The 25,588-nt window shown below is 43.3% G+C and overlaps 1 protein-coding gene across 1 annotated transcript in view; it reads right to left on the reverse strand.

Annotated features, from left to right (window-relative positions):
• Window positions 1-23,537, reverse strand: part of SHLD1 (shieldin complex subunit 1) — a 73,521-nt gene extending 49,984 nt beyond the window's left edge. Inside the window, exons 1-2 of the mRNA XM_079784409.1 lie at window positions 23,507-23,537; window positions 15,009-15,190 (exon numbers count right to left, since the gene is read on the reverse strand). Of these exons, the coding sequence (XP_079640535.1) occupies window positions 15,009-15,186 (178 nt within the window). The 5' untranslated portion in view covers window positions 15,187-15,190; window positions 23,507-23,537. The remainder of the gene's footprint in view (window positions 1-15,008; window positions 15,191-23,506) is intronic.
• Window positions 23,538-25,588: the final 2,051 nt, after the last annotated feature.

Raw genomic sequence — 25,588 nt, forward strand, 5'->3', positions numbered from 1 at the left:
TGGCCGGCATGCCTGCAGGTTGAACTCCTGGTTGAGGGGACAATTTGCATATTAGCCTTTTATTATATAGGATATACACTGAGTGGCCAGATTATTATGCGTTCAGAGATCATAATAATCTGGCCACTCAGTGTATGTAACAGGCACTGTAGTAGGCACAATGATTTCGAACACAAGACTTTAAAGGGAAGGATTTATATAATTTTCACAGCACATTAACAATTTTTTAAACATCAAAAATTTCTAAATTTTAAAATAGAGCACTTCTAATTCTTCCATATCTGGGATATACCTGGGTATCAATTTACCAGGCTATTCCTATTACAGTACTCTAATAAATTACTGTTGTTGGTTTCTTGTTGTTTTTTAAACCTTTATTCTCCAGAACATTATATTTTTATTTTTAAAAATACATTTTTATTGATTTTTTTAGAGAGAGAAGAAGGGTGAGGGATAGATAGAAACATCAATCAGCAGTCATGTGCCCTGGCCGGGAATCAAACCAGTGACCTTTTGATTCATGGGCAGACGCTCAACCACTGAGCCACAAGGACCAGGCTAAATAACTGTTTTTTGAACAGTGTCCCTCCTGCTCTCCATATCTCCACCCTCCACAGTTCTTCCCTGTGCTCACTTCAAGCTGTGGCTTTTTCCTTCCATCAGATCCCCTGTACCCAGGCCTTTGAGGGAGTCAGTAAAGCTATCTGAGAACTATTTCCGGTTGTCCCCTCTCCAGGCCACTGACAGGATTGCACCTCCTGGCTACATTGTGGAAATGGGGCCCTGGAAATAGTTCTGGGCAGCGGGGTGAGTGGGAAGAGATCAAGAGATCAACCAAAGAACTTGTTTGCACATATGCATAACCCATGGACATAGACAATAGGGTGGTGAAGGCCTAGGGGCGGTAGTGGTGGTGGGGGGAGGAGTTAGGCAGGGCAGGGCTAGAAGGGGTCAATGGGGGAAAAAGAGGGGCATATGAAATATTTTCTACAATAAAGATTTTAAAAATAAAAAAATAAAAATCAATGGAAAAATATCCTCAGGTGAGGATAACAAAAATAAATTTAAAATAAAAGAATAGTAAAAAAAACAATAGTTCTAGGCAATGAGTATGAGTAGGAATTTAACCTGAAGAATAATTTAACATTTATCAAATTTTTAATTCTATAAATTTCCATTTGCTTCTTTTAAAAAAAATATATGTATATATATTTTATTGACGTTTTTACAGAGAGGGATAGAGAGTTAAAAACATTAATGAGAGAGAAACATCAATCAGCTGCCTCCTGCACACCCCCTAACTGGGGATGTGCCCACAACCAAGGAATCGAACCTGGGACCCTTCAGTCCGCAGGCCGACGCTCTATCCACTGAGCCAAACCAGTTAGGGCTGCTTCCTTTTATAAGTTGTATTTCTTCGCTGAGGTTTTTCCATTTTTTCACTTGTTTCAAGAGAATTTGGAATTGATTGCTGAAGCATTTTCATGGTGGTTGCTTTAAAATACTTCTCAGATGATTCCAACATTTGACTCATCATGTTGATGTCTGTGACTGCTTTTTCCTTTGAGTTGTGATCCTCAGTTCTTGGTGGCAAGATAGGTGCTCTTTGATTGTATCCTGAGCATTTTGTCTATTATGTTTAGAGAATATTACATTTGGAGAATTTTGGTCTTTTAGTTCAACACCCAAATACCCTGTTTAGGTTTAGCATGCAGTCTGTGGCCTACTTTTGTGGGCTGTGGTTCCAATGACAGTGTGATTTTCAGAGCCTTTGCTGTTTCCTTTGGTCTGCGTGGCTTATCTGGCACTGCTGAGGCTCCCACAGGCCCCTGCTGGGGCTGCCTGAGGACTGGCCTGGCCCATGGGTGTCTCGTGGTGGAGGAGGGAGAGCTCAGACCTCCTGCGGGGAGGAGGCTCTCCAGGCTGGGCTGCTTATTTAGGTGGGATCCCCTTTTCCGTGTCCCCAGAGAATGTGCGCGGGGGCGGGCAGTCGCAGGCCCACCGGCATAAAGGCACTTTCCAGACCAGGTCACTGTTCATGCATCGGCAGAAACCCCTTGCTTGTGCCTTCTGGCTGCCAAAGTCTGGCTTAGCAGGGGATGTAAGTCTCAGGCCACTTCCTGTGGCCACTTACTGTTGTGGGTCTTTTATCAATTCCCTCTTTCTGGGTGCTAAGCTAGCCTAGTGATGTTGGATGGACAACAGGTCAATCCCAGGAAGAAATGACTCCTTCCTGGGCCCCTTCTTGTTGCTAGATTTCAGGTCGGGATGCATGAGGTCCTGGTCACCTTATTTCATTGATGTTGTTCCTTCAGTCTGGGGCTCCAAACCAACTCATCTTCTTACCCCTGCAAAATGTTCCCCTTTAGTGGCCTGTTGTGTTTCCAGGGTTTACAGTTGTACTTAGCAGGGAGAAGCAGAGAGAAATAGGGATAGTCCATCTTGTCAGATTAGAAATCCCAAAAGATTTTAAAATTTTCATTACCCTTTAAAGCTACTATAATTTTATCAGATAAAGTAAATTTAAACCCTTTGGTCTTATCCTTGCTTTGTTTCTTTTTTTAAAAGCACAACTTTCACTTGGCAAATGGGCAGAGAAAAACCAGACATCATTCTTTATGTCTGCATTAGCCTGTAATCAATCTAGCCAGATAAATGAAAAGGTGTCCTCAGGTTACAGAATGCATGTCCAGTAAGTAGACCTAACATTGCTGGCCTTAAGACAAGTTAGCTTCTCAGATTTCAAGAGTAAAATAAGCTCCAACAACTTTTAGTCTGATTCCTAGTAGGCACAAAATTCTGCAAAGAATGAATTACAAAGGCTTAAGGCATGTTACATTTAAATTCTTTTTCTTGGTAAGGCTCAAGAATGTTTTAAAAAGTAGCCACTAGAGGGCAGTAGACTCACACTCTGCCCAATAGCAAGAGATTGCCAGGCACATCTCAGCTCTAGACTCAGAGCAGCTGTGTAGGTACTACCTAAAAACATGGGATATTATTTTAACCCATTTCCCCCCAAACTCTTATTTCTAACATGTCATTGGCTCATAGGTAACTTCCCCGTTTTTTAATTCCTAGTATTCCCTAGTATTTTCCAAGAGTTCTGTGTAAAAAAAAAAAAAAAAAATTCTGGACATAACTACTAAATATATTATAAAGAAACTAGAGGCTCGGTGCATGAAATTCGTGCATGAGTAGGGTCCCTAGGTCTGGCCAGTGATCAGGGCCAATCTGTGGGGCAACCGGCAGGGCGATTGGGGGGACCCCTGCTGGCTCCCGCCTTGGCCAGCCTGGTGCCACCCACTCACCGGCCCCGCCCCCTGCCACTGCTGCTGCCGCCGCTGGTCGCCACTGTCTGCGGGGCGACTGGTGGGGCAATCGGGGGGTCCCCACTGGCACCCAAATTGGCTGGCCAGGCTGGGGGCAGCTCCTGCGCTGAGCGTCTGCCCCCTGGTGGTCAGTGCGCATCATAGTGACCAGTCGTTCTGCCATTCGGTCGATTTGCATATTAGGCTTTTATTATATAGGATGGGACTCAGTACCTGTGGTTGTTTGTTTTTAAAATTTATTTAAATGTTCCACTCAATTGCATTATTTTGTAAGCAGAAAAAATCTTGTATGCTATAGAGTGTGATAGGAATAGTTTTCTTAAGAAAACTGCTTTAAAAAAAAAAAGTCTTAGGTATCCTTACAGCCATAAGCTTTCACTCTGTAATTAGAGAAATGTTTGCTGAATAAATAAATTAAAGAAGCATCACTAGTAACATGCTTTCTTCATGATGGAGAAATGTAGTGACAATTTTCAACCCTCAGTGGCATTTTGTCTCCTCACAGATGTTCATTTCTCTGCTGGTTATTTATTTACTTACTTACTTACTTACTTACTTACTTATTAAAGCTGGGGGCTTTAGAGAGACCAGTTCAAGCCAGCCTGAAGACTTTCCCATTGAGTTGAACAAATCTGCAGGGTTTATGTAAGAGTATATTCTATTTAACTTAGAAACTTTCTCATCCTATAATACACATAAGATCAATCACAGGTTAAATATGATAAAGCTATAAACTGGCAATCCAGGTACTGTGATACCTTATGTCTATTTTAAAATCATATCAAATTTCACTTATACGTGTTTTTTATTATTCATTCAACCAGCCTTTGCTGAGTATCTACTATGTGCCAGGCACTGTACCCTTATTCTCTACTCACATGTGAGGGTCTAGGTTTAGAAGGCAGCAGCTGCAGACATTGTGATTAGACAAGACAGAGAACAAAATACGAACCCTGACAGGCAAAGAGGAATTAATTAAAAAGCATTTACCCTTAAAAGTTATGCTTCACCCAGCCAGCGTGGCTCAGTGGTTGAGCATCAACCTATGAACTGGGAGGTCAAGGTTTGATTCCTGGTCAGGGCACATGCCCAAGCTCAATTCCCAGTGTGGGGCATGCAGAAGGCAGCAATCAATGATTCTCTCTCATCATTGATGTTTCTAACTCTCTCTCCCTCACCCTTCCTCTCTGAAATCAATAAAAATATATATTTTTTAAAGTTATGCTTCAATAACCTGGGTTTTTCTAACATCAAGCATGTTAGCAAAACCCAGCTCTATCAAAAATTTCAGGGAGCTTGCTGGTCTGTAAAGGGCAGCCACTCAACAGACAAAAAGCATGATTTACAACTTCAAAGGGCAAAGAGCCAAGAATAAGAAGAGTTCCCAGGCCAGATGAGAACATTTCTTCTGAATAGAAAAAGTTATCAAGGGTTTCATTCATTCCAGCAAACAGAGTTAAAACTCCCAACTTGTTTTCTTCCCTTGTTTTTGTGGGGTTTTTCCCCTTGGGTTTTAACATAAGAAGCTGGTGTGAAAAATTTAACTGAGAAGGCAATGCCTTCTCTCTGACCAGCCTGTAGGTAGGTAGAGTGTCTTCAACAATGGGAAGAAGAGAGGTTGTAAGAGAAACACAGTGGGCAGTGGACACAACGCTGGACAAATGAACCCGAGTCCTGGTCACTCCTGAGAAGGTGCTGATATTGAAGGTATCCTGAGTTAGTAGAAAGAAGCTCGCAGAGACTGAAGGAGGTAGCTGTAAATGTTTAAGACTTAATACTACTTAGTACTTACTCATTCCTGGATGTTTGCAATTTCTTTCAAGTTCTGCCTTTGAAGTCAGCCTGACCCAGATTTGAGCCTCAACATTCCACCATTCCTTAGGTAACACATTAACACCGAACCTCACTCTAAAGCTCTATTTCCTCGTAGGTAACATGGCGATTCTAATAGTATTTACTTCTTGAGGGCAGAGGTGAGAATTAGAAGGAACAGTGTATATAAAATGCATAGCACAATGTCTGTCTTGTTTGTCCAATAAATATATAACAGTGAATGATAGTACTGATGGTATGTATTTACCAACTTTAATCAAGCTGTTTTCCCATATTTTAAGAAGACATGGCTGAGTAGCAAGTCATGAATGAATGTTCACTTGGGGAACCCCTGGAGGAGCTATCGGGTCAGACCAGTGGGCATTGCTGGACACCTGAACTGGGAAGATAAATGCCTGGAGGTGTGGCTCTCAGCAGGAACACAGCCTGCTTTTCAACTCAGCTGGGATTTCTTTTTAAAACTGTGTCTGCAGCAAAGTACAGAAGTAAACAAGTCTCTTCTCCCACAGCACATGCCCTTGAAACTCAAAAGTGAGGAGAGATGTCACGGTTAGCAAATAGCATTCTTGAGCCTTTAAAAAGAATTCTCTTAAACTATTATCATCTCTAATGACTGTTTACTGTTACCTACAATTTAGCAGCCTAAACAGAGAAATATATGTATATTTTAAAAGGAACAGAAAAGTCACAGCTAGGAGAAGTCTGTACAGAGAGTCACCTAAGAAACAGGAGTTGCCAGGTTAGTCTGTGACCTTGATGGTTTTCTTCATTTCCTGGGGTTCAACTTCCCTTTGCAGAAAATGAGACAACTAGGTGAGCTCGGTGGTTTTCAAATCCTTTTTGGCCCTGACATCCTTTCTTTCAATGAATGAATACAATGAATGCTTATTTACACAAAGTAAATAAGAAAAAAATAACTTTCTTTCAATGAATGCTTATTTGCACACAGTAAATAAGCTGACATAGATGAGCAAGAGTGGAGAGTCCAGGGCCCCCATAAATTCACTGCTTCCTCCCAATCCCGACCCTGTAGTCAGTCCCTACACAGCTGCCTGAAGTCCAGTTTGAAAACCCCTGGCCCAGAAGCTATGCCATTCACTAACTCTATGGACCTTAATCAGATACACTTAATGGCTTATCCATCACTACTGGAGTCACACAATTAGGAAACATTGCTGCCTTCGTAAGCACAGAGTTCAAAATCCCATTTTGGACCTGAAAATGAAGTCTAGGTGGCCGAATCCACATAACTCAATCCGGAAAGTGGTGACAAATGCAGAGATGCACTGTCATACAAAATACTCAGACTTTCCAAAAAACAAGACAGAACAAAAACCCGTCAACCTGATCAGTGACGGGAAGTACCAGGTTCTGTTGTGTGATTTCGCAGAGATGTGGGTCCTCACTCTCCTTCCCCTTCCTCGGGATCTCATTTCCAGTTTAGAAGGTGCTGGGTCATGAGCCACTCAGTTGGATATCGTTTAATGTACCTATAAAAATGTATTTTAATTCAATGTAAAAGAAACTTTAATATGGAAATTGTCTGTTTTATAAGGTTTTATTTTCATTTTATTTCACTTTTAAATTTATCCATATTTTAAAAGTCAGTAAAACCTGAGGAGAAAAAGTTAATCTTTGTACCTGAAACTTAGCATTGCTCTTTTCTTTAAAGAAGGGAATCAATCATTACAATGAGAAAGTATTCTTCCGAAGGGCTTGCCTGCCATGTGCTTCACAAATGTATTTTGTATCTTCAAAGAATCACTCAAAAATATTGTTAAAGTGAATAATTTTCTACCTATTTTATTTCACTCTTTTCTTTCCTCTGAGTCATTTTCCCCATCCTATCTTAAAATTTATTTCTAATGCTAAAAATGATAAGGAGAATTAAATATAATTATGATTTAAGATGTAACAGGATATTTTATATGTTGGTAAGTATTTTTGTTGTACTTTTATTATCCAAGTTTTTATGTATTACTTCTTGTTTACCACATTGTATTTTGAAACTTTTATTTTAAAAGTTTCTTATTGTAAATACTTGGATTTTGAATGCTCATAGAAATGTATTTTTATTGAACTATTTCTTTTTTCTTCTTCTAAAAAAACAAATGTCTTCAACATTATTTCTCTGTCTAAAATATATCCTGCCACCTATTCAAAATGACAACACATCCAGAATTGTACAAATTCTATTTTGAGATTCTGGATTTAAGAGTTTATTATTTCTTATTAAAAATAAAATTTTCTAGAATTACAAATAGATACCATATGATCATTAAAAGAAAATAAGGCATATTCATTCTACTCTTAAATATCAAATTTCTTGGGTGAAATGCCTAAATACACAGATTATAAAATGGCCTTTGAAGTTTGGGATGTTGACAGATTTCATAAGAAGAATAAGGAGGCATTAAAGCACTATTTACTTTAGACTATAGCTGTCTATCAGCTAGAGCCTTTAATCATCAAAGACTTAATTGGGTTTAACATTCAACTTGCTGTGTACATGCAACCAATTTCTCCAACAACTGACCTTAGGAGTTCAGGTTGGAGGAAAGGCCTGAGATTTTCCACCTCATATTGCAATGTCTGAGCACAGCCCCAGAGAAACCCTTTGTCCTGTGCTAGTATATATCTTGGGTGCTTTCCAGGACAAAGCCTTCAGAAGGCCCTGATGAGATATGCCACGTGAGCCACCCAGAGTTTGTCAAGCTGTCGTAATGCACACAGGACTGCCCCTCCAGGAAACCTTTGTGACCTGGCTTTTGAGAGGTTCATCCAAGACCATTTGCCATTTGCCATTTCACTTGAGGCTTCTGTTCCGTTTACTCTGTGCTTTTCTTGAGCCCGGTAACACAAGAGGAAGGAAAGAAGTGTCGTAGAGGCAGGAGTTCATGTCCATCAGCAGCGATATACTCAGGACTAATTGGTGAGATTCAATTCAGCAGTCTCTGGAGTGGACTGGAATAGACCAGGGAGAAAGGGGCACACTTCAAGTTGGAGAACAATGCAGCTCAGCTGTGGCATTAAGGCAGGGGTCCTCAAACTTTTTAAACAGGGGGCCAGTTCACTGTCCCTCAGACCATTGGAGGGCCGGACTATAGTTTAAAAAAAAACTATGAACAAATTCCTATGCACACTGCACATATCTTATTTTGAAGTAAAAAAACAAAACGGCAAAAACACCCGCATGTGGCCCGCGGGCCGTAGTTTGAGGACGCCTGCATTAAGGTCTGAGTCAGCATAAAAACAGGCCCAACAGGAGTGGCAGGCCTGTGTTAATGAGTAGTTAGACACCAGCAGGGTCCTCTGCTCAGCTGGCGTGCACCTGTACAGCCTTGCCGTTTGTTAAAACATTGCAGTGCTGCCGAATTGCTTGTTAAATATTTTGAACAAACACCCTAGAGCTAGACACCAGATAACACAGAGTCCTGACAAGGAGGCGCAGGAGCTTTGACTGGAGGTGGCAGGAAAGTGGAGGTAGACAATGAAATCTCAAAGGCACTGAGAGGAAAGGGATGGAAACGGTGTTTCAGGAAGACCTTCTTGGGGTGTGGGGCGTTTGCCTTATCTCAGCAGGACGGGCAGAGGGAGGGAGTTTCGTAATCCTGTGCCTGGCTTAGGTGACAGGTTGTTTACTTCACCAGCACGTCATGAGAAGTGGCTCGCTGGTCATTTAAGGACAGCTGAGCTCTATTTACTTAAACAAATATAACCCGGCCTCGCCTACCTTTGGGTACCTAGGCTGAAATGACAAATGACTAAGGCTTCTGAGCTTTTCTGACTAATACTTTCAGGTTCTTATCAACCCACTAGTTTCTTAGAAAGTGCTATTAAGTCTCATGTCCCTTGCCACTAATGTCCTCCTCCAGGGCATGAACAGTAATGTGGCAGTGAGCATACAGATAAGGGCAGAAAAGTGTCCATTAGGCGTAGCTTCTGGTGAAGGTCACTGGCATCTGAACAAGAGAAGGCTTAGTCTAGTGGGTACTGGGGATGGAGGTCACGTGCCCAGGAATGAGGAACAATCATAAGATGAAACACTAGAATGAAGGAGTGTAGGCAACTCCTTCAAAAAGACCGCCTGGCCCTGCCGGCATGGCTTGGCAGTTGAACGTGGACCTATGAACCAGAAGGTCACGATTAGATTTTGGTCAGGACACATGCCCAGGTTGCAGGATCGATCCCCAGTGTGGGGCGTGCAGGAGGCAACCAATCAATGATTCTCTCTCATCATTGACGTTTCTGTCTCTCTCTCCCTTTCCCTTCCTCTCTGAAATCAATATATTAAAAAAAAAAAAAAAATCCTGCCTGGAGTCTTCAGGGTTTTCTATGTACAATATCATGTCCTCTGTAAATAATGACAGTTTCACTTCCTCCTTTCCAACTTATATGCCTTTTATTTTTTCTTCTTGTCTGATCTCTGGGGCTAGGACTTCCAATACTGTGGTGAATAAGAGTGGAAGTGGACATCCCTGTCTTATTGCTGTTCTTAGGGAGAATGCTTTTAGTTTTTGCCCATCGAGTATGATGTTGGCTGTAGGTTTGTCATACATGGACTTTATTATGTAGTAGGGGCCCGGTGCACGAATTCATGCACCTTGAAAGGAATTGTGGGCCGCAAGGCTGTGGTGGGCACAGGGGTGGGTCTTGGCCCATGCTCCGTGCCCCCACCCTGCCCCTCCCACCATATCCCCCGGTCCCCTGTTTGTCAGCAGCCCTGCTCCTGCTGCCACTGCTCCCATGCACTGACGGCACCAGCCCCGCTCACACCGGCTGACGGCGCAGAGCAATTGGAGCCAGTGCCAGCAGTGGGTGCAAGTGGGGTCAGCACCATCAGCAGGTGCAAGCGGTGGCTGCTGCCCGGATTGCCCCTCAGGAGCAGGGGGAGTTGGAGAAGCCCTCAGGGGCGACTGGGGCTGGCAGCTGCCGCTCACACACACTGACGGTGTCGAGCAATTGGGACTGGCGCTGGCAGTGGGTGCGAGCGGCAGCTTTGTCACCAGCAGCGGGTCCAAGAGGCAGTTGCCGGCCCCAATCATCCCTCAGAAGCAGGGGGAGGTGGAGAAGCTGTGAGGGGCGATCAGGGCCGGCTCCGGCGCTGGCAGTGGGTGCAAGAGGGGCCAGCGCCAGCAGCAGGTGCAAGCGCCCAGCGGGATCGTGGCACACGGGAGCAAAGAATTTTCAGTACCCACCAGAGGCTCACCCCGATGACAGCAACCGGCGCCCCACCTTGGTCTGGTGCCCCCGCTCCCCTGCTCCACCATCCTGCCACGCCTGATGCCCGCCATGTACCATGCTCTGCCGCCTGCTGTCGACGCCCGCCATGTTCCATGCACGCCCCCTGGTGGTCAGTGCACCTCATAGCGACTGGTTGTTTGGTTGTTTGATTGTTCCGCCATTTGGTTTATTTGCATATTAGGGTTTTATATATATAGATGATCCCACTATTCCCACTTTGCTGAGAGTTTTTATAAAAAATGGGTGTTGGGCCCCAGCTGGTTTGGCTCAGTGGATGGAGCTTGGACTGTGGACCAAAGGGTCCCAGGTTTGATTCCAGGCAAGGACATGTACCTCGGTTGCAGGCTCCTTCCCGGCCCGGGCCCTGGTCGGGGCATATGCAGGAGGCAGCCAATTGATGTGTTTCTCTCACATTGATATTTCTCTCTGTCTTTCCCTATCTCTTCCACTCTCTCTGAAAATCAATGGAAAAATACCCTTGGGTGAGTATTTTAAAAATAAAATAAAAAGAAAATCCTATATAATAAAAGCGTAATATGCAAATCAACTGAACAGCGGAACGACTGGTCACTATGATGAGCACTGACCGCCAGGGGGCAGACGCTCAACATAGGAGCTGCCCCCTGGTGGTCAGTGTGCTCCCACAAGGAGAGCGCCACTCAGCCAGAAGCCAGGCTCACGGCTGGCAAGCACAGCGGCGGTGGTGGGAGCCTCTCCCGCCTCTGCTGCAGGCAGTGGTAAGGAGGGAGAGGTCCTAGACTGTGAGAGCCCCAGACTGCAAGAGGGATGTCTGCCTAAGCCGGCAGGCGGACATCCCCCGAGGGGTCCTGGACTGTAAGAGGGTGCCCGTCCCCCTCCCTCCTACTGCACAAATCTTGTGTACCAGGCCTCTAGAAATAAAATAAAATAAAATAAAATAAAATAAAATAAAATAAAATAAAATAAAATAAAATAAAATTAAATTAAATTAAATTAAATTAAATTAAATTAAAAAATGGGTATTGAGCCTGGCTGGTGTTGCTCAGCAGTTGAGTGCCAACCCATGAACCAGGAGGTCACAGTTGAATCCCAGTCAGGGCACATGCCTGGGTTTGGGGCTCAATCCCCAGTAGGGGGTATGTAGGAGGCAGCCAATCAATGATTATCTCTCATCATTGATGTTCCTATCTCTCTCCCTCTCCATCCCTCTCCCTGAAATCAATAAAAACATATTTTTTTAAAAATGGGTGTTGGGCCCTAGCCGGTTTGGTTCAGTGGTTAGAGTGTTGGCCTGCGGACTGAAGGATCTCAGGTTCAATTCCGGCCAAGGGCACATGCCTGGGTTGCAGAGTTGATCCCCAGTAGAGGGTGTGCAGGAGGCAGCTGATCAATGATTCTCTCTCATCATTGATGTTTCTCTCTCTCTCTCTCCCTCTCCCTTCCTCTCTGAAATAAATAAAATATATATATATTTTTTTAAATGGGTGTTGAATTTTGTCAAATGCTTTTTCTGTGTCTATTGCTATGATCATGTGGTTTTTGTTTTTCAATTTATTTATGTGATGTATCACATTTATTGATTTATGAATATTGTACTAGCCTTGCATCCCTGGAATAAATATCCACTTGATCATGGTGTATGATCTTTTTAATATATTGTTGGATCCAATTTGCTAATATTTTGTTGAGGATTTTAGCATCTAAAACAAATGGGGCTACATCAACCTAAAAAGCTTATGCATAGCAAAACAAATTAGGATCAAATTGAAAAGGGAACCCACTGCATGGGAGAACATTTTGCCAACAGCACATCTTATAAAGGGTTAATCTCCAAAATATATAAAGCACTCATACAACTCAACAAAGGAAGACAAACAACCCAATTGAAAAATGGGCAGAGGACCTAAATAGACACTTCTCCAAAGAGGACATACAAAAGGCCAAGAGACATGAAAAAATGCTCAATGTCACTAATTATCAGAGAAATGCAAATTAAAATGACAATGAGGTACCACCTCACACCTGCCAGAATGGCTATCATCAATAAATCAATAAACAACAAGTGCTGGCGAGGATGTGGAGAAAAAGGAATCCTAGTACACTGCTGGAAGGAATGCAGACTGGTACAAACAGTGTGGAGTTTCCTCAAAAAATTAAAAATGGAACTGCCATTTGACCTAATGATTCCACTATTAGGAATATATCTAAGAAGTCTGAAACACCAATCAGAAAGAATATATGCACCTCTATGTTCACAGCAGTGTTACAATAGCTAAGATATGGAAACAGCCCAAGTGCCCAACAGTAGGTGAATGGGTTATAAAACTGTGGTACATTTACACAATGGAATGCAGCTGTAAAAAAGAAGGATCTCTTACCCTTTGAGACAGCACAGAGGATCCTGGAAATTATTATGCTAAGCGAAATAAGCCAGTCAGAGATCTCAACTTATATGTGGAATATAATGAATAGAATAGAGCAAGAAGGATGAGGTTTGAGGAGTGTCCATTGGACTTAACAATGTGGAGGTCATCAGTGACCTTGACAAGAGCCATTTCCATGGAGTGATGGAGACAGAAGCCAGGTTGGAGGGTTTCAGAAGGAACTGGAAAAAGCAGTTTTTCTGTAGTAAAGAAGAAAGAAACAAGACTATAACTAGAGGAAAATTTTAGATCTAGGGTGGATATTTTATTGTTGTTGTTGTTTTAAGTATATTTTTATTTCAGAGAGGAAGAGAGAGGGAGAGATAGAAACATCAATGATGAGAGAGCTAGGGTGGATGTTTTTTAAAGATGGGAAATATGATAGCTTGTTTTCGTGATCATGAGAATGACCAGTAGAGGGATCGGATGACACAAAAGACTGCCAGAGCGATGACCTTGAGTAGGCAAGAGAAGCCAGGATCTAGTGCAGAAGTGAAGGATAAACAGGATAGGTCTGCCACGGATGCAGGAGGAAAGGAAGCTGGTGGGTGTGCAGTGTGTGTGTGTTCATTCTCTTCTGATTGCTTCTGGTTTTTTGATAAAACAAAAATCAGCCATAGGTGGTTTGGCTCAGTGGATAGAGCATCAGCCTGTGGACTGAAGGGTCCTGGGTTTGACTCCGATCAAGGGCATGTGCCCGGCTTGTGGGCTCGATCCCCAGTACTGGGCGTGCAGGAGGCAGGCGATTGGTGATTCTCTCTCATCATTGATGTTTCTATCTCTCCCTCTCCCTTCCTCTCTGAAATCAATACAAAATATGTATTATTTTTAATAAAAATCGGCTCACCAGATCACCAGCTAATCAGGTATCAGAGAGGCTGAAGGAGGAGGTCACGGAGGTTTGAAAAGAAAGGAGAAGATACAAAACAGTCATCTAGGAGGCAGGAGAGTGAACTTTAGGAAAACAGTGTGTGATGGATAGGCAGCATGAAGGGTCCCCTGGTCCACAGACCTGGATTCATAAAGGTAAAGGGAGCCTGGTCAGCGTGGTAGTGGGTTGTGTGGCCCAGATGCTGTGAGGTTATGAAGAGTAGGATTTCCAAGAGTCCACCATGGGCCAGTACCACGTGCCTCACACATATTCATTCTCATGATCCCTCCCCACAACAAGGTAGGTGTTATTATCTCCATTTTACAAAGGAGGAAACCAAAACAGAGGCCAAGTGACTTGCCCAAGGTTAAACCACAGGAAGAAGCAAAACCCGAATTCAAGCCAGACCGCCTGACCCAGCACTATGCCACTGATACCTGCAAAATGTTTGTCTTAGCACCTGAGCACGCCTTCCCATGTTTAGACCTCTCTCAGGACTTCTAAAAGAACCTTTTATTTATTTATTTATTTTTTGCGTGAAATGTCTATATTATTAACAAATACTCCAATATAAATCTTTCAACATGCTTCTCCCTTTTAGAACTGTCAACCAAATTGGAAATGATAACAGTTGCTTTCCTATGGTTTATTCATCCAAAAGTCAATAAAAAATAAAAAACAGAGCCCACACCGAATTCTCTGGAAGAACAGAGCCAGGTTCTGAATCCAGGTCTGTGGACCTCCAGGTCTGAACTGGGCAATGAATGGCGGGGAAGATGTGAGCTTTACAACCAGGGATGGTCACTACGTCAAGGAATTATCATTAAGCTTAAATAACAGACTTTTGGGTAAACTGAGTCAGAGGAGCTTATAGAAAAGTTGTTACCTAAATTCAGAGTATCCTTCATACGAGGAATATTAAAGTCCTTATTGCTATTGTCTATAACACATAACTGGCCCACATTGCTATTTTCTGAAGTTTTAAGAGAACAAAACCAAAAAACAATCCCACTCTCCCTGATGAACCAAGTGTTCCCCTGCCTCTGATGCATCTGGATGGAGATCAGAAAGGGATTCAGACAAAAAAAAAAAAAAAAAAAAAACAGCTTCCAGGAAACAGCTTTTTGTGGTCGTCACACCAGGGAGGCTGTCCTTTGAAGTGTCTCCCTGGTTTTGTTGAGACGTTTTTCTACCTGAGCCAATGAATCATTCCACAGAGAGAGAGAGAGAGAGAAACAAACTATTGCATCCCTGTATATGTTAGGGTTTTTGTTTTTGTTTTGTTGTTGTCTTTTTTAGTGTTAGTTTGTTTTAAACTCTGCTCCTTACCTGGATCCACCTCAGAAGAGGAAAGAATGGAAAGGGCTTCTGCAGAACTAACAGCCTCGCTGTGGGCCTCCTGGCTGGGTTCCCGCAGCACGTAATCTCTTAGGTCACAAGCCGATGGCAGCTCCAGAGTGTTGCTCTCCTCTGACTGGCTGTCTGGAGTGGCTTGCGGAGTTGCCATAGTCCTGCCATGGGAAAAATAAAACAATCAACACAAAAAGCTTTGCAAAGAGGAGCCTCCATTCAGACAGTCGTGACTTGAAGGACTGAAGTCCCAGAACCGTAAAGGCCAAAGCACAGTAGAACCAGGATAATCTGTCTTTACTTCCTTGTCTGTCCTTTAAACCCAGTATTTGTTTACCGTCTTTTCTTCCTCATGAGAAACAAATGTTCTCATTATGAAAGAAACCATGAACAATTCCAGCTGGAAAATAGGCTGTGTGACTGATGAGGATGAAATAATTCAAGGACTATAAGAACATTTAATGAGAAGGGAAACTGTTCATGAGATGGTCAATAAAAATAGATTTTAAAACAATACGTAGGATTTGATCCAGATTCTGTAAAATAAAATGTCATGTGTGAGATGCGTGCGTGTGAAATATATAGACCTATAGCTAGAAAAACCAAATCCTGAAGAGTGTATCCCAAATTAATTTTACTGGTAACTAATCCAGTGGTTTAATTTCCGAGTAGTGAGATTATCGGTGATTTGCATTTTCCTCTGTGGCCTACTCAAACATGCATTTAGCCAATTGTTTGACATGCCAGGCCAGGTGCCAGGCTCTGAGGATATAAAGGTGAATGTGGTGGGCTTTTCCTTCAAGTTGTTCAGTTTGGGGTGATCCAAACCCAGAAACATACCATGTCAACACAGTGACAAAACAGAATGGAGCCCGTAAAGGGTAGGAAGGTTACTGGAGGAGGTGATCCACGTGCATAAAGCAGACCAGGCCATGGCCAGGGGACAGTGTGAACACCAGGAGAACCAGCTTGGGCAACCACAGTGGCATGGGGTGTCAGGAGTTTAAAGGGAGAGTCAAGGAACAGTCATGCACTGTGTAACTGGAGAGACAAACCCTGTGGTCTTAGTTGGCACCCTCTCCCCCTCCTGTGCCAAGTCTGGGAAGGACATCAAGCCTGGCTTCTGTCAGCAACTTGGATATACAAAATCTTTTTTTAATGTGTTTTTATTAATTTTTAAAATATATTTTTATTAATTTCAGAGAGAAAGGGAGAGGGAGAGAGAAATAGAAACATCAATGATGAGAATCATCGATCAGCTGCCTCCTGAACACCCCCTGCTGTTCGTGCAAGAGGAGATCAAGCCCACAACCTGGGCATGTGCCCTGACTGGGAATTGAACCTGTGACCTCTTGGTGCATGGATCGATGTTCAACCACTGAATCACCAGCCAGGGAGATATACAAACTCTTTAGCTGAGCTCTGGGGACCGTGCAAGTGGCTTATTAGGTTCAGTGTTGGGACATTTCTTGTTAAAAATGAGTTGTTCCTGCCCTGGCCAATGTGACTCAGTTGGTTGAATGTCATCCCATGCACCAAGAGGTTGCCAGTTTGATTCCTGGTCGGGGTACATGCCAGGGTTCTGGGTTAGATCCCTGGTAGGGTGAGTGGAGGAAGCAGCCGATCTATGTGTGTGTCTCTCTCTCCCTCTCTGTTCTTCTCTCTCTAAAAATAAATAAAGGCATATTTTTTTTAAAGACAGGAATTATTATTTTTAATGAGTTGTGAAGAAAATAAATAAATAAATATGAGTTGTTCCTTAATCCTCCTGAGTCTATATCCACCCGTGTGTTGGTTTCTATAATCGGGGGGCGGGGGCTCCTTGCAGTACATCCAACCCTGCCCATCTCTCTGTAAAATAACTATGGGCCTGGGGAGATCCTGGATCCTCTGCTAGTCTCTGGCTCATAAGTTGTTGTCATCAATAAATCTTATTCTAGACAACATGCATCATGACTGCCCTGAGCCATGGTGTGCTATGCAGAGGAGTTACACAGCCAGATCTGTAGATATGGCAGCTGGGAAATAGGTGGTTTTGCAGGGCCTATGCCCAGTGGCAGGCAATCTCAAAAACAACAGGAATTTATTCACCCGCAGTGGTCCTGGTGAGAGAAGAAGAGCTTGTGAACAAGGGCAGAGCACTACCAGTCAGGAGCAGGGGTAGATGAAGAACATATTTAGGAAGGAAAATGAGAGTAGAACTTAATAACTGAATGAATAAAGGAACTAAGGAGAAATAGAGAGCCAATGAGGAATGGCACCTGGATTGTATTATCAACTGAGTTAGAGAAGATAGAAGAAAGGGGTTTGGGAGGAGGCAGTATTCCAGGTTATGTAATATTATGCAACTATTAAAATGATAGTCAGAACTTAAAAGACTTCAAAGATGTAGGTTTGAATAAATGAAAGAAGCAATTTCAGAATAACATGGACAGTCTATAATAATAAAAGGGTAATATGCTAATTAGACTGGACATCTTCCAGACGTCATTCTGGACATCCTTCCTGACAAAGCTGGGGCCGAAGGGAAGCAGCCCCGGTCCCAGGTGCCTGCTGGCGGCCGGAGGAGGGAAGCCCAGGTCCCGGGTGCCAGAGGGAAGCCAGTGCTGGCAGCCTGGGTCCTGGGTGCCGGAGGGAAGTCGCTGCCAGCAGCCCAGGTCCCGGATGATGGAAGGAAGCTGGTGCCGGCAGCTGGGGGAAGGAAGGCCTACTCTTGCACGAATTTTTGTGCAATGGGCCTCTAGTATAATAATAAGAGTAGTTGGCCTGGCCAGTGTGGCTCAGTTGGTTGGGCATCATCCCGTGCACCTAAAGTTTGTGGGGTTCAATTCCCAGTCAGGGCAAATGCCTGGGTTGTGGGTTTGATCCCCGGTTGGGGGGGGGGGGGGGGTGTGCAGGAGGCAACCAATTAATGTCTCACTCTCACATCAGTATTTCTCTCTCTCTCTCCCTCTCCCTTCCTCTCTTTTTAAAAATCTTAAAAAAAAAGAATAGTTATCATTTATCAAGTGTTAGTTGCATGCCAGATATTGTGCTAAGCTTTATCTGCAACCACTTTATGAAGCAGGTAATCCAATTATTACCCTAATTTACAGTCAGTCAGACCCAGACACAGAGACAAGTAGAGTAACTTGCCCAAGGAAACCCATCTAGAAAGTACCAAGCTAGGATGAACTCAGCACCAAGACCTCCCCGTCTCCTCTGTCTGCACAGCCTCCATACTGTGACCTAAGCAGGCACAGACAGGAGGAGGTGGATGAAAACAAATCAACAGAGAGACCTGGCAAGACCCTTCTTGTTTGAAGACATCAAGTCACATGCTGTTGTGAACATTTGCTCTAGCAGAGAGTGAGCCAAGAGATCAGCTGATTGCTTCTGAAAGGAGTGGAGTGATTAATGTTTCCAAAGAAGCAAGAACGTCCTGTCTTCACATGTGCTACATTAGCCAATCAGGCCTGAAGTCTTAGCAAACACCTCTGCTGCCAGCTATCAGTGGCTCCTCCTTCTCTCCTCATGTTACCAAATACTGCTCTGGAATCTTCTGGAAGGGGTCAAATAGGTAGGTCAAAGAATGCCTGCCTACAAAGGTGCCTTGAAATCAACCATCAACTGAAGGTGTCGTTATCAACGTTAAAGCAAAAGGAATCCTTTTTTAAAACAAATAGTACATTGATGTGACATCTACCTTTTCTTTTAGAATAGCTTACATTAAACGTCAAATACATTCCATACTAGGTATGTGAACAAATAAGAACCTGTGCATGTAAAGCACAAAGCAAGTAATAGGTACAGAAGAGCCGCTTCTCATTATGGTCTGAAACCACGTAGGCTGGCAAGTAAAATACAATGATTATTTTTTGCCCCAAAACTTTTTATATCTTCACCCAAGGACATGCTTAGAGAGAGGAAGGGAGAGATGCCTTTGCACATGCCCAGGCTGGGACCAAACCCACAACCCAAGTACGTGCCCTGACCAGGAATCGACCTGGAAACCCTTCAGTGCACAGGAAGATGCTCAACCAACTGAGCCACTCTGGCCAGGCTGCCCCCAAATTTTTGATATGCGGTTCAACTTCCTTCTCCAGAATTGCATATTTTCCTTTCTTAAAAGAGCTTGACTTACAAGGGGCCAGCCTGGGCCTTAGATACCACTCTTTGGATCTGTCCATAGCCTGCAGGGACAACAATTCCTTCTCTCACTTCTGTTCCACTAGACTGTCACTTAGACTTTTCAACATGCCCAAATTGCTCCCTCCTGTTTTCAACAAAACCTGGTGTATAAGGGAATGACCTTATTCTTTAGAAATGCCCCTTAAATATATATTGGTAGGGGGACATGATGTCTACAACATACTCTCAAATGATTCTAAAAATGTGTATATGCACACACAAGTAAAGAAGAGGAGAGAACCTGGGGTTAAGCCTCAAGAAAGTCCAATTGGAGACAGAGGTTGAGCTGCGGAACTTATTTATTTTAAAAAATATCTATTGATTTCAGAGAAGAAGGGAGAGGGGAAGAGATAGAAACATCAATGATGAGAGAGAATACTTGATCGGCTGCCTCCTGCACGCCCCCTACTGGGGATCAAGCCCACAACCCAGGCACGTGCCCTGACTGGGAATCAAACTGTGACCTCCTGGTTCATAGGTTGATACTCAACCACTGAGCAACACTGGCCAGGTGGAACTCATATATTTATATACATTAGCAAGAAATAATTAAAATTGCAATTAAAAGAACACAATTCCATTTACAATAGCATCAAAAATAAAATATTTAGGAAATATTTAATTAAAATGCATAAGGGATATACACTGAAAACTACAAAATAAATGTTGAAAGAGACTGAAGAGCTAAATGAATGGAAAGACATCCTATGTTCATGGAAGACTTGATATTTTATTGCCCAAATTGATCTATAGATCACGGCAAGTCTTATCAAAATCTCAGTTGCCTTTCTTTTTTGTTGACATTTGACAAAATTCTTTCAAAAATTCATATGGAAATGCAATACCCAGAATGGCCAAAACAATTATGAAAAAGAACAAAGTTGGAAGACCCATATTTTCCAATTTCAAAACTTACTGAAAAGCTACAATAATCAAAACTGTATAATATTGGCAAAAGATTGAACATATAGATCAATGGAATAGAACTGAGAGTCCAGTTGTAAAATCTTACATTTATGGTCAATTGATTTTCTTTTTTTAAAATTAAAGTATAGGTGATATACAATATTATATTAGTTTCAGGTATACAACATAGTGATTCAATATTTATATACCTTATGAAATTATCACCACAATAAGTCTTATAACCATCCATTACCATACAAAGTAATTACAATATTATTGACTATATTCCCTATGCTTTACATTATATCCTGGTGACTTATTTATTTTATAACTGAAAGTTTGTATCTATTAATGCGCTTCACCTATTTTTCCAATCCTCCTACCCCCCCTCACCTTTGGCAGTCATCAATTTGTTCTCTGTATCTATGAGTCTATTTCTGTCTTGTTTTTTTTTTTTTAGATTCCACATATAAGTGAAATGATATGGTATTTTTTTTTCTGACTTATTTCATTTAGTATAATACCCTCTAGATTCATCCATGTTGTCACAAATAGCAAGATTTCATTCTTTTTAAAAAATATATATTTTTATTGTTTCAGAGAGGAAGGGAGAGGGAGAGATAGAAATATCATTGATGAGAATCATTGATCTGCTGCCTCCTGCAATCCCTACACTGGGGATCGAGCCCACAACTCAGGCATGTGCCCTGACCAGGAATCAAAACATGACCTCCTGGTTCATAGGTCAACACTCAACCACTGAGCCATGCTGGCTGGGCCAAGATTTCATTCTTTTTATGGCTGAGTAATAGTCCATCCATTCTATATACACTAGAGGCCCGGTGCATGAAATTCGTGCACTTGGTTCGGGGTCCCTCAGCCTGGCCTGCGCTCTCTCGCAGTCTGGAAGCCTCAAGGGATGTCCAACTGACGGCTTAGGACCACAGCAGGCCTAAGCTGGCAGTCGGACATCCTTAGCATTGCTGCGGAGGCGGGAGAGGCTCCCACCACTGCCACTGCACTTGCCAGCTGTGAGCCCAGCTCAGGGCTTCTAGCTGAGCGGCGCTCCCCCTGTGAGACTGAACTGACCACCAGGAGGCAGCTCCTGTGTTGAGCGTCTGCCCCTGGTGGTCAGTGGCGTCATAGCAACCAGTTGTTCTGCCGTTTGGTCTATTTGCATATTAGCCTTTTATTATATAGGATTATATAGGATACCACATGTTCTTTATCTATCTATCGATGAACACAGGTTGCTTTTGTATCTTGACAATTTATACTAATAAAAGGGTAATATGCAAATTGGTCAGGATACCCTCACAATAACGACCGAACAGCAGGCTTCATGGGGCAACAATGTCAGCAGGGGGGGTGGTTAGTGAGGGACGACCAAATGACTGAACAAGCAGGCTGTGTGGGGTGACCAGGCCAGCAGGGGGGACAGTTGGGGGCAACCAGGCCAGCAGGGGGGGGGCAGTGAGGGGCAACCAGGCTGGCAGGGGGAGCAGTTAGGGGCAACCAGGCTAGCAGAGGGGGGCAGTGAGTGGTGACCAGGCTGGCGGGGGGGGGGGGGGGGGGGCAGTTAGCGGCGACCAGGCCAGCGGGGGTGGGGGGCAGTTGGGGGCAACCAGGCTGGCAGTTAGGGACAATCAGGCTGGCAGGCAGAGGCAGTTAGGAGTGATCAGGCCGGCAAGGAGGGGGGGGCAGTTAGGGGTGGTCAGGCAGGCAGGCAGGTGAGCAGTTAGGAGCCAGCAGTCTCAGATTGTGAGAGGGATGTCCGACTGCCAGTTTAGGCCCAATCCCTGGTATCGGGCCTAAACCGGCAGTCGAACATCCCTGGAGGGGTCCCGGATTGGAGAGGGTGCAGGCTGGGCTGAGGGGACTCCTTCCTCCACCCCCTGTACATGAATTTCGTGCACCGGGCCTCTAGTTGCAAATAATGCTTCAATAAACATAAGGTATATCTTTTTTAATTAGTGTTTTTGTTTTCTTTGGATAAATACCCAGAAGTGGAATTGCTGAATTGTTCATTTTTTATTGTTGTTTTGTTTTGTTTTTTGTTAATCCTCACCTGAGGATATTTTTCCATTGATCTTTTAGAGTGGAAGAGAGGGAAAGACAGAGAGAAACATCGAAGAGAGAAACACATTGATTGGTTGCCTCCTGCATGAGCTCTGACCAGGGCCTGGGCCAGGGGAAGAGCCTACAACTATGTGCCCTAGACAGGAATCAAATCTGGGACCCTTTGGTCCACAGGCCAACATTCTATCCACTGAGCCATACCAGCTAGGGCTGAATCATTCATTTTTTGAGGAACCACTATACTGTTTTTCTTAGTGGCTACACCACTTTACATTCCCACCAACAGTGCATGAGAGTTCCCTTTTCTCCACATCCTCACCAACACTTGGTATTTATTGTCTTTTTGGTAATAGCTATTCTAACAGGTATGAGCTGATATCTGATTGTGTTTTGATTTGCGTTTCCCTGATGACTAGTGATGTTGGGCATCTTTTCATGTGTCTGTAGCCATCTGTATGTCTTCTATAGAAATATGTCTATTCATCAACTGATTTCCCACAGGGTGCCAAGACAGTTCTACAGGGAAAAGACTGCCTTTCAACACTGAGATAACTGGATAGTCACATTAAAAAAAAAAAAGGTAAAATGGTGCAGGCACTTTGGAAAAGAGTTTGGCAGTGTCTCAAAGGATAAATAGTTACACTTTGTCCAGGCAATTCCACTTGTAGGTGCATGCTCAAGAAATAAAAACGTGTTCACACAAACCTTCACAAATGTTAATTGCAGCTTTATTCATAACAGACAGAAAGTGAAAATCCAAATGTCCATCAACTAATGAATGGATAAGTAAAATTTGGTATATTCATACTTGGAATATTTTTCAGCAATAAAGGAATGAGGTTCTGACACATGCTACAAGGACAAATTTTGAAAACATTAATTTTAAAAAGCTAGCGTTAAAAAAAAAAAAAAAGACAACAGGCTCAAATAAACTCATAAGACTTTTCTAAAGTCACATGTCACCAAACCTTTAAAAACGTGAATTTTATTTTATGTGAATTATAGCTCAACAAAGCTGGGGTTTTTTGGGGGTTTTGTTTTTGAAAGAAGAAAAACCTAAGCTCATGCAGACACACTGCCTACAGACTCCGGGGATCCCCAAAGCTAAGGCTGCGGAAGCTGCAGAGGCTGCACACTGGGGTGGAGGAGGGGGTGCATGGGCAGGGAATTGGAAGTGTGCCAGGAAAGCGGCCATAACTTCCCAATCGTGAGATAACGATCTAAAGCATTGTGAGCACCCGCTCCCCTCTCTACCCCCAGTCCCACCGCACTCCTGAATTAACCCAGACAACCCGCCCAAAATATTCGTCAATTACACTCACCATCAGGCAGCAGCGGCAAGCTGGAATCCGGAAGCGGAAGAGCCATGTTTGTTAAGGGAAAAGTGAGTTTAAAAGGAAGTCGCTGGAGCCATCTTTGCTGAGGGCAAGCAAGGGCAATGGAAGGAAGCTGCAGCCATCTTGGCTAAGGGCATTCGCCCAAGCTTTGCAGGGGGGCACATGGCTAGAGGTTTATTAATAAAATGCACTTGGTGGACACTAAAGAGAACAGAAAAACTATTTAAAAAATTAAAAAATGTGAATGTCTGCACTGAAAAACTAAAGTAGAGAGAAATCAACAAAGAATGAAAATAGTTTACCATGTTTTTTGGTTTTTTTTTAATCCTCACCCAAGCATGGCAGGGATTGGATTACAGGACAATTAACAAGATTATGTGTTCTCTCAAGGGTGGTTACCCTTTAGATGGATCTGAAAGAGGCATGTCAAAGGTGTGTTAACTTAGATGCACACGGCTTCCTTAAACTGAAGACAATCCTTTTATAGGCCTGAGCATGACTACCCACCCTGACTTGCCCAGTTAGGAACTTATGATCAGATAATCTTGTGAGGTTACTTTTGGTTAGATTAATTATATTTTCATACAGAGTATTTATAATGAACATAAACTTGGACCTTAGTATCTGAAATCAACACTTTCACAATGGTAGGCAAATGGTGAAGACCTTAAAAAAACAGTTTGATGGACATCCCTCAATACTAGGGAAAAACATCCATTTTCTGTATCTCCAGCTTATTTACATGATATGATGAATACCTGACTTGTCACCAAGAACCACTCTGGATTGTCTGTACTCAATGTTGGATCAACAAACAGCTTGAATACGGAGTTAGGAGAGTGCGCTTTAATCCCAGCTCTCTTACTAATCAATTTTATGACAGTAGCCTTTTAACCTCTGTGAGCCTTATTTTTTTCATCTGTAAAAAGGGAACAATAAATGCCTTCCAGGACTACTTAAAAAACCCTGCTTGATGGAATAAGTGATGGATTGGTGGCCAGCAATTATAAAATCACTTCTCTCACAAATTTATGATGTGAATGTTAGATTTAATGAAAGTATTCCATGTCAGCAGCAAACAAATGCAACTTGAAGACTCTAGCTACAGGCACTGATAATGCTTCTGAATACTAAAAAAATAATTTGATTATTACCCATTTACTGGAATGTGATGCTTCGAATCTTCTGGAAACTACTACAAAGCTTAGAAATCAGCAGGTACAATATGGAAATGAAGAGTTTTATATGCTTACTGGAGGCCCGGTGCACAAATTCATGCATGGATGGAGCCCTCTGGGTGGCCTGCAGGAATCGGGCCAAATCCCATAGTCTAAGGCTGCCTGCAGGTCCTACCTGCCGCTTCCGCTCATCCCGACCCCACTGAGCCTGCCATGGGCTGGCGCCCAATCAGTCCTGATCAGAGAGGCTCGTGTTCCGCAGCAGTGCTTGCCAGCCATGAGCCCTGCATCTGGCACCCTCCCAAGGGAAGTGGCCTGTGGGATGGGGCTGAAACCAGCTCTCCAACATCCCCTGAGAGGTCCTGGATTGCGAGAGGGCACAGGTCAGGCTGAGGGACCCCACACGTGCACAATCTGGCCGGGGAGGGACTGAAGGAGGGCTCCAGAGCTTGTCTGGCCCATCTCGCTTAGTTCTGATCAGCCAGACCCCAGCAGTAAGCTAACCTACCAGTTGGAGCATCTGCCCCCTGGTGGTCAATGCACGTCATAGCGACTGGTTGACCAGTTGACTCTCTGCCCCCTGGTGGTCAGTGCAAGTCATAGCGAGCAGTTGAGCAGCCTTAGCATATCATTAGCATATTACGCTTTGATTGGTTGTTCAGTTGTTCTGCCATTCAGTCTATTTGTATATTACCCTTTTATTATGTAGGATATTCTACTGCTTCTAATAATTATTAAAACAACAATAATCATTTTGTATCTGTGGGTCATTATCTTTTATAGTTTCTATGGGTCAGTTATTGGGCACTGGCTTGGCTAGATGGATGGTTCTGGCTCAGTGTCTTTCAGGAGGAGACAGACTAATATTGGCTGAGGCAGAAATCCTCTG

The sequence above is a fragment of the Cnephaeus nilssonii genome, assembly GCF_951640355.1.
Source record: "Cnephaeus nilssonii genome assembly, chromosome: 11".
NCBI classification, from domain to species: domain Eukaryota; kingdom Metazoa; phylum Chordata; class Mammalia; order Chiroptera; family Vespertilionidae; genus Cnephaeus; species Cnephaeus nilssonii.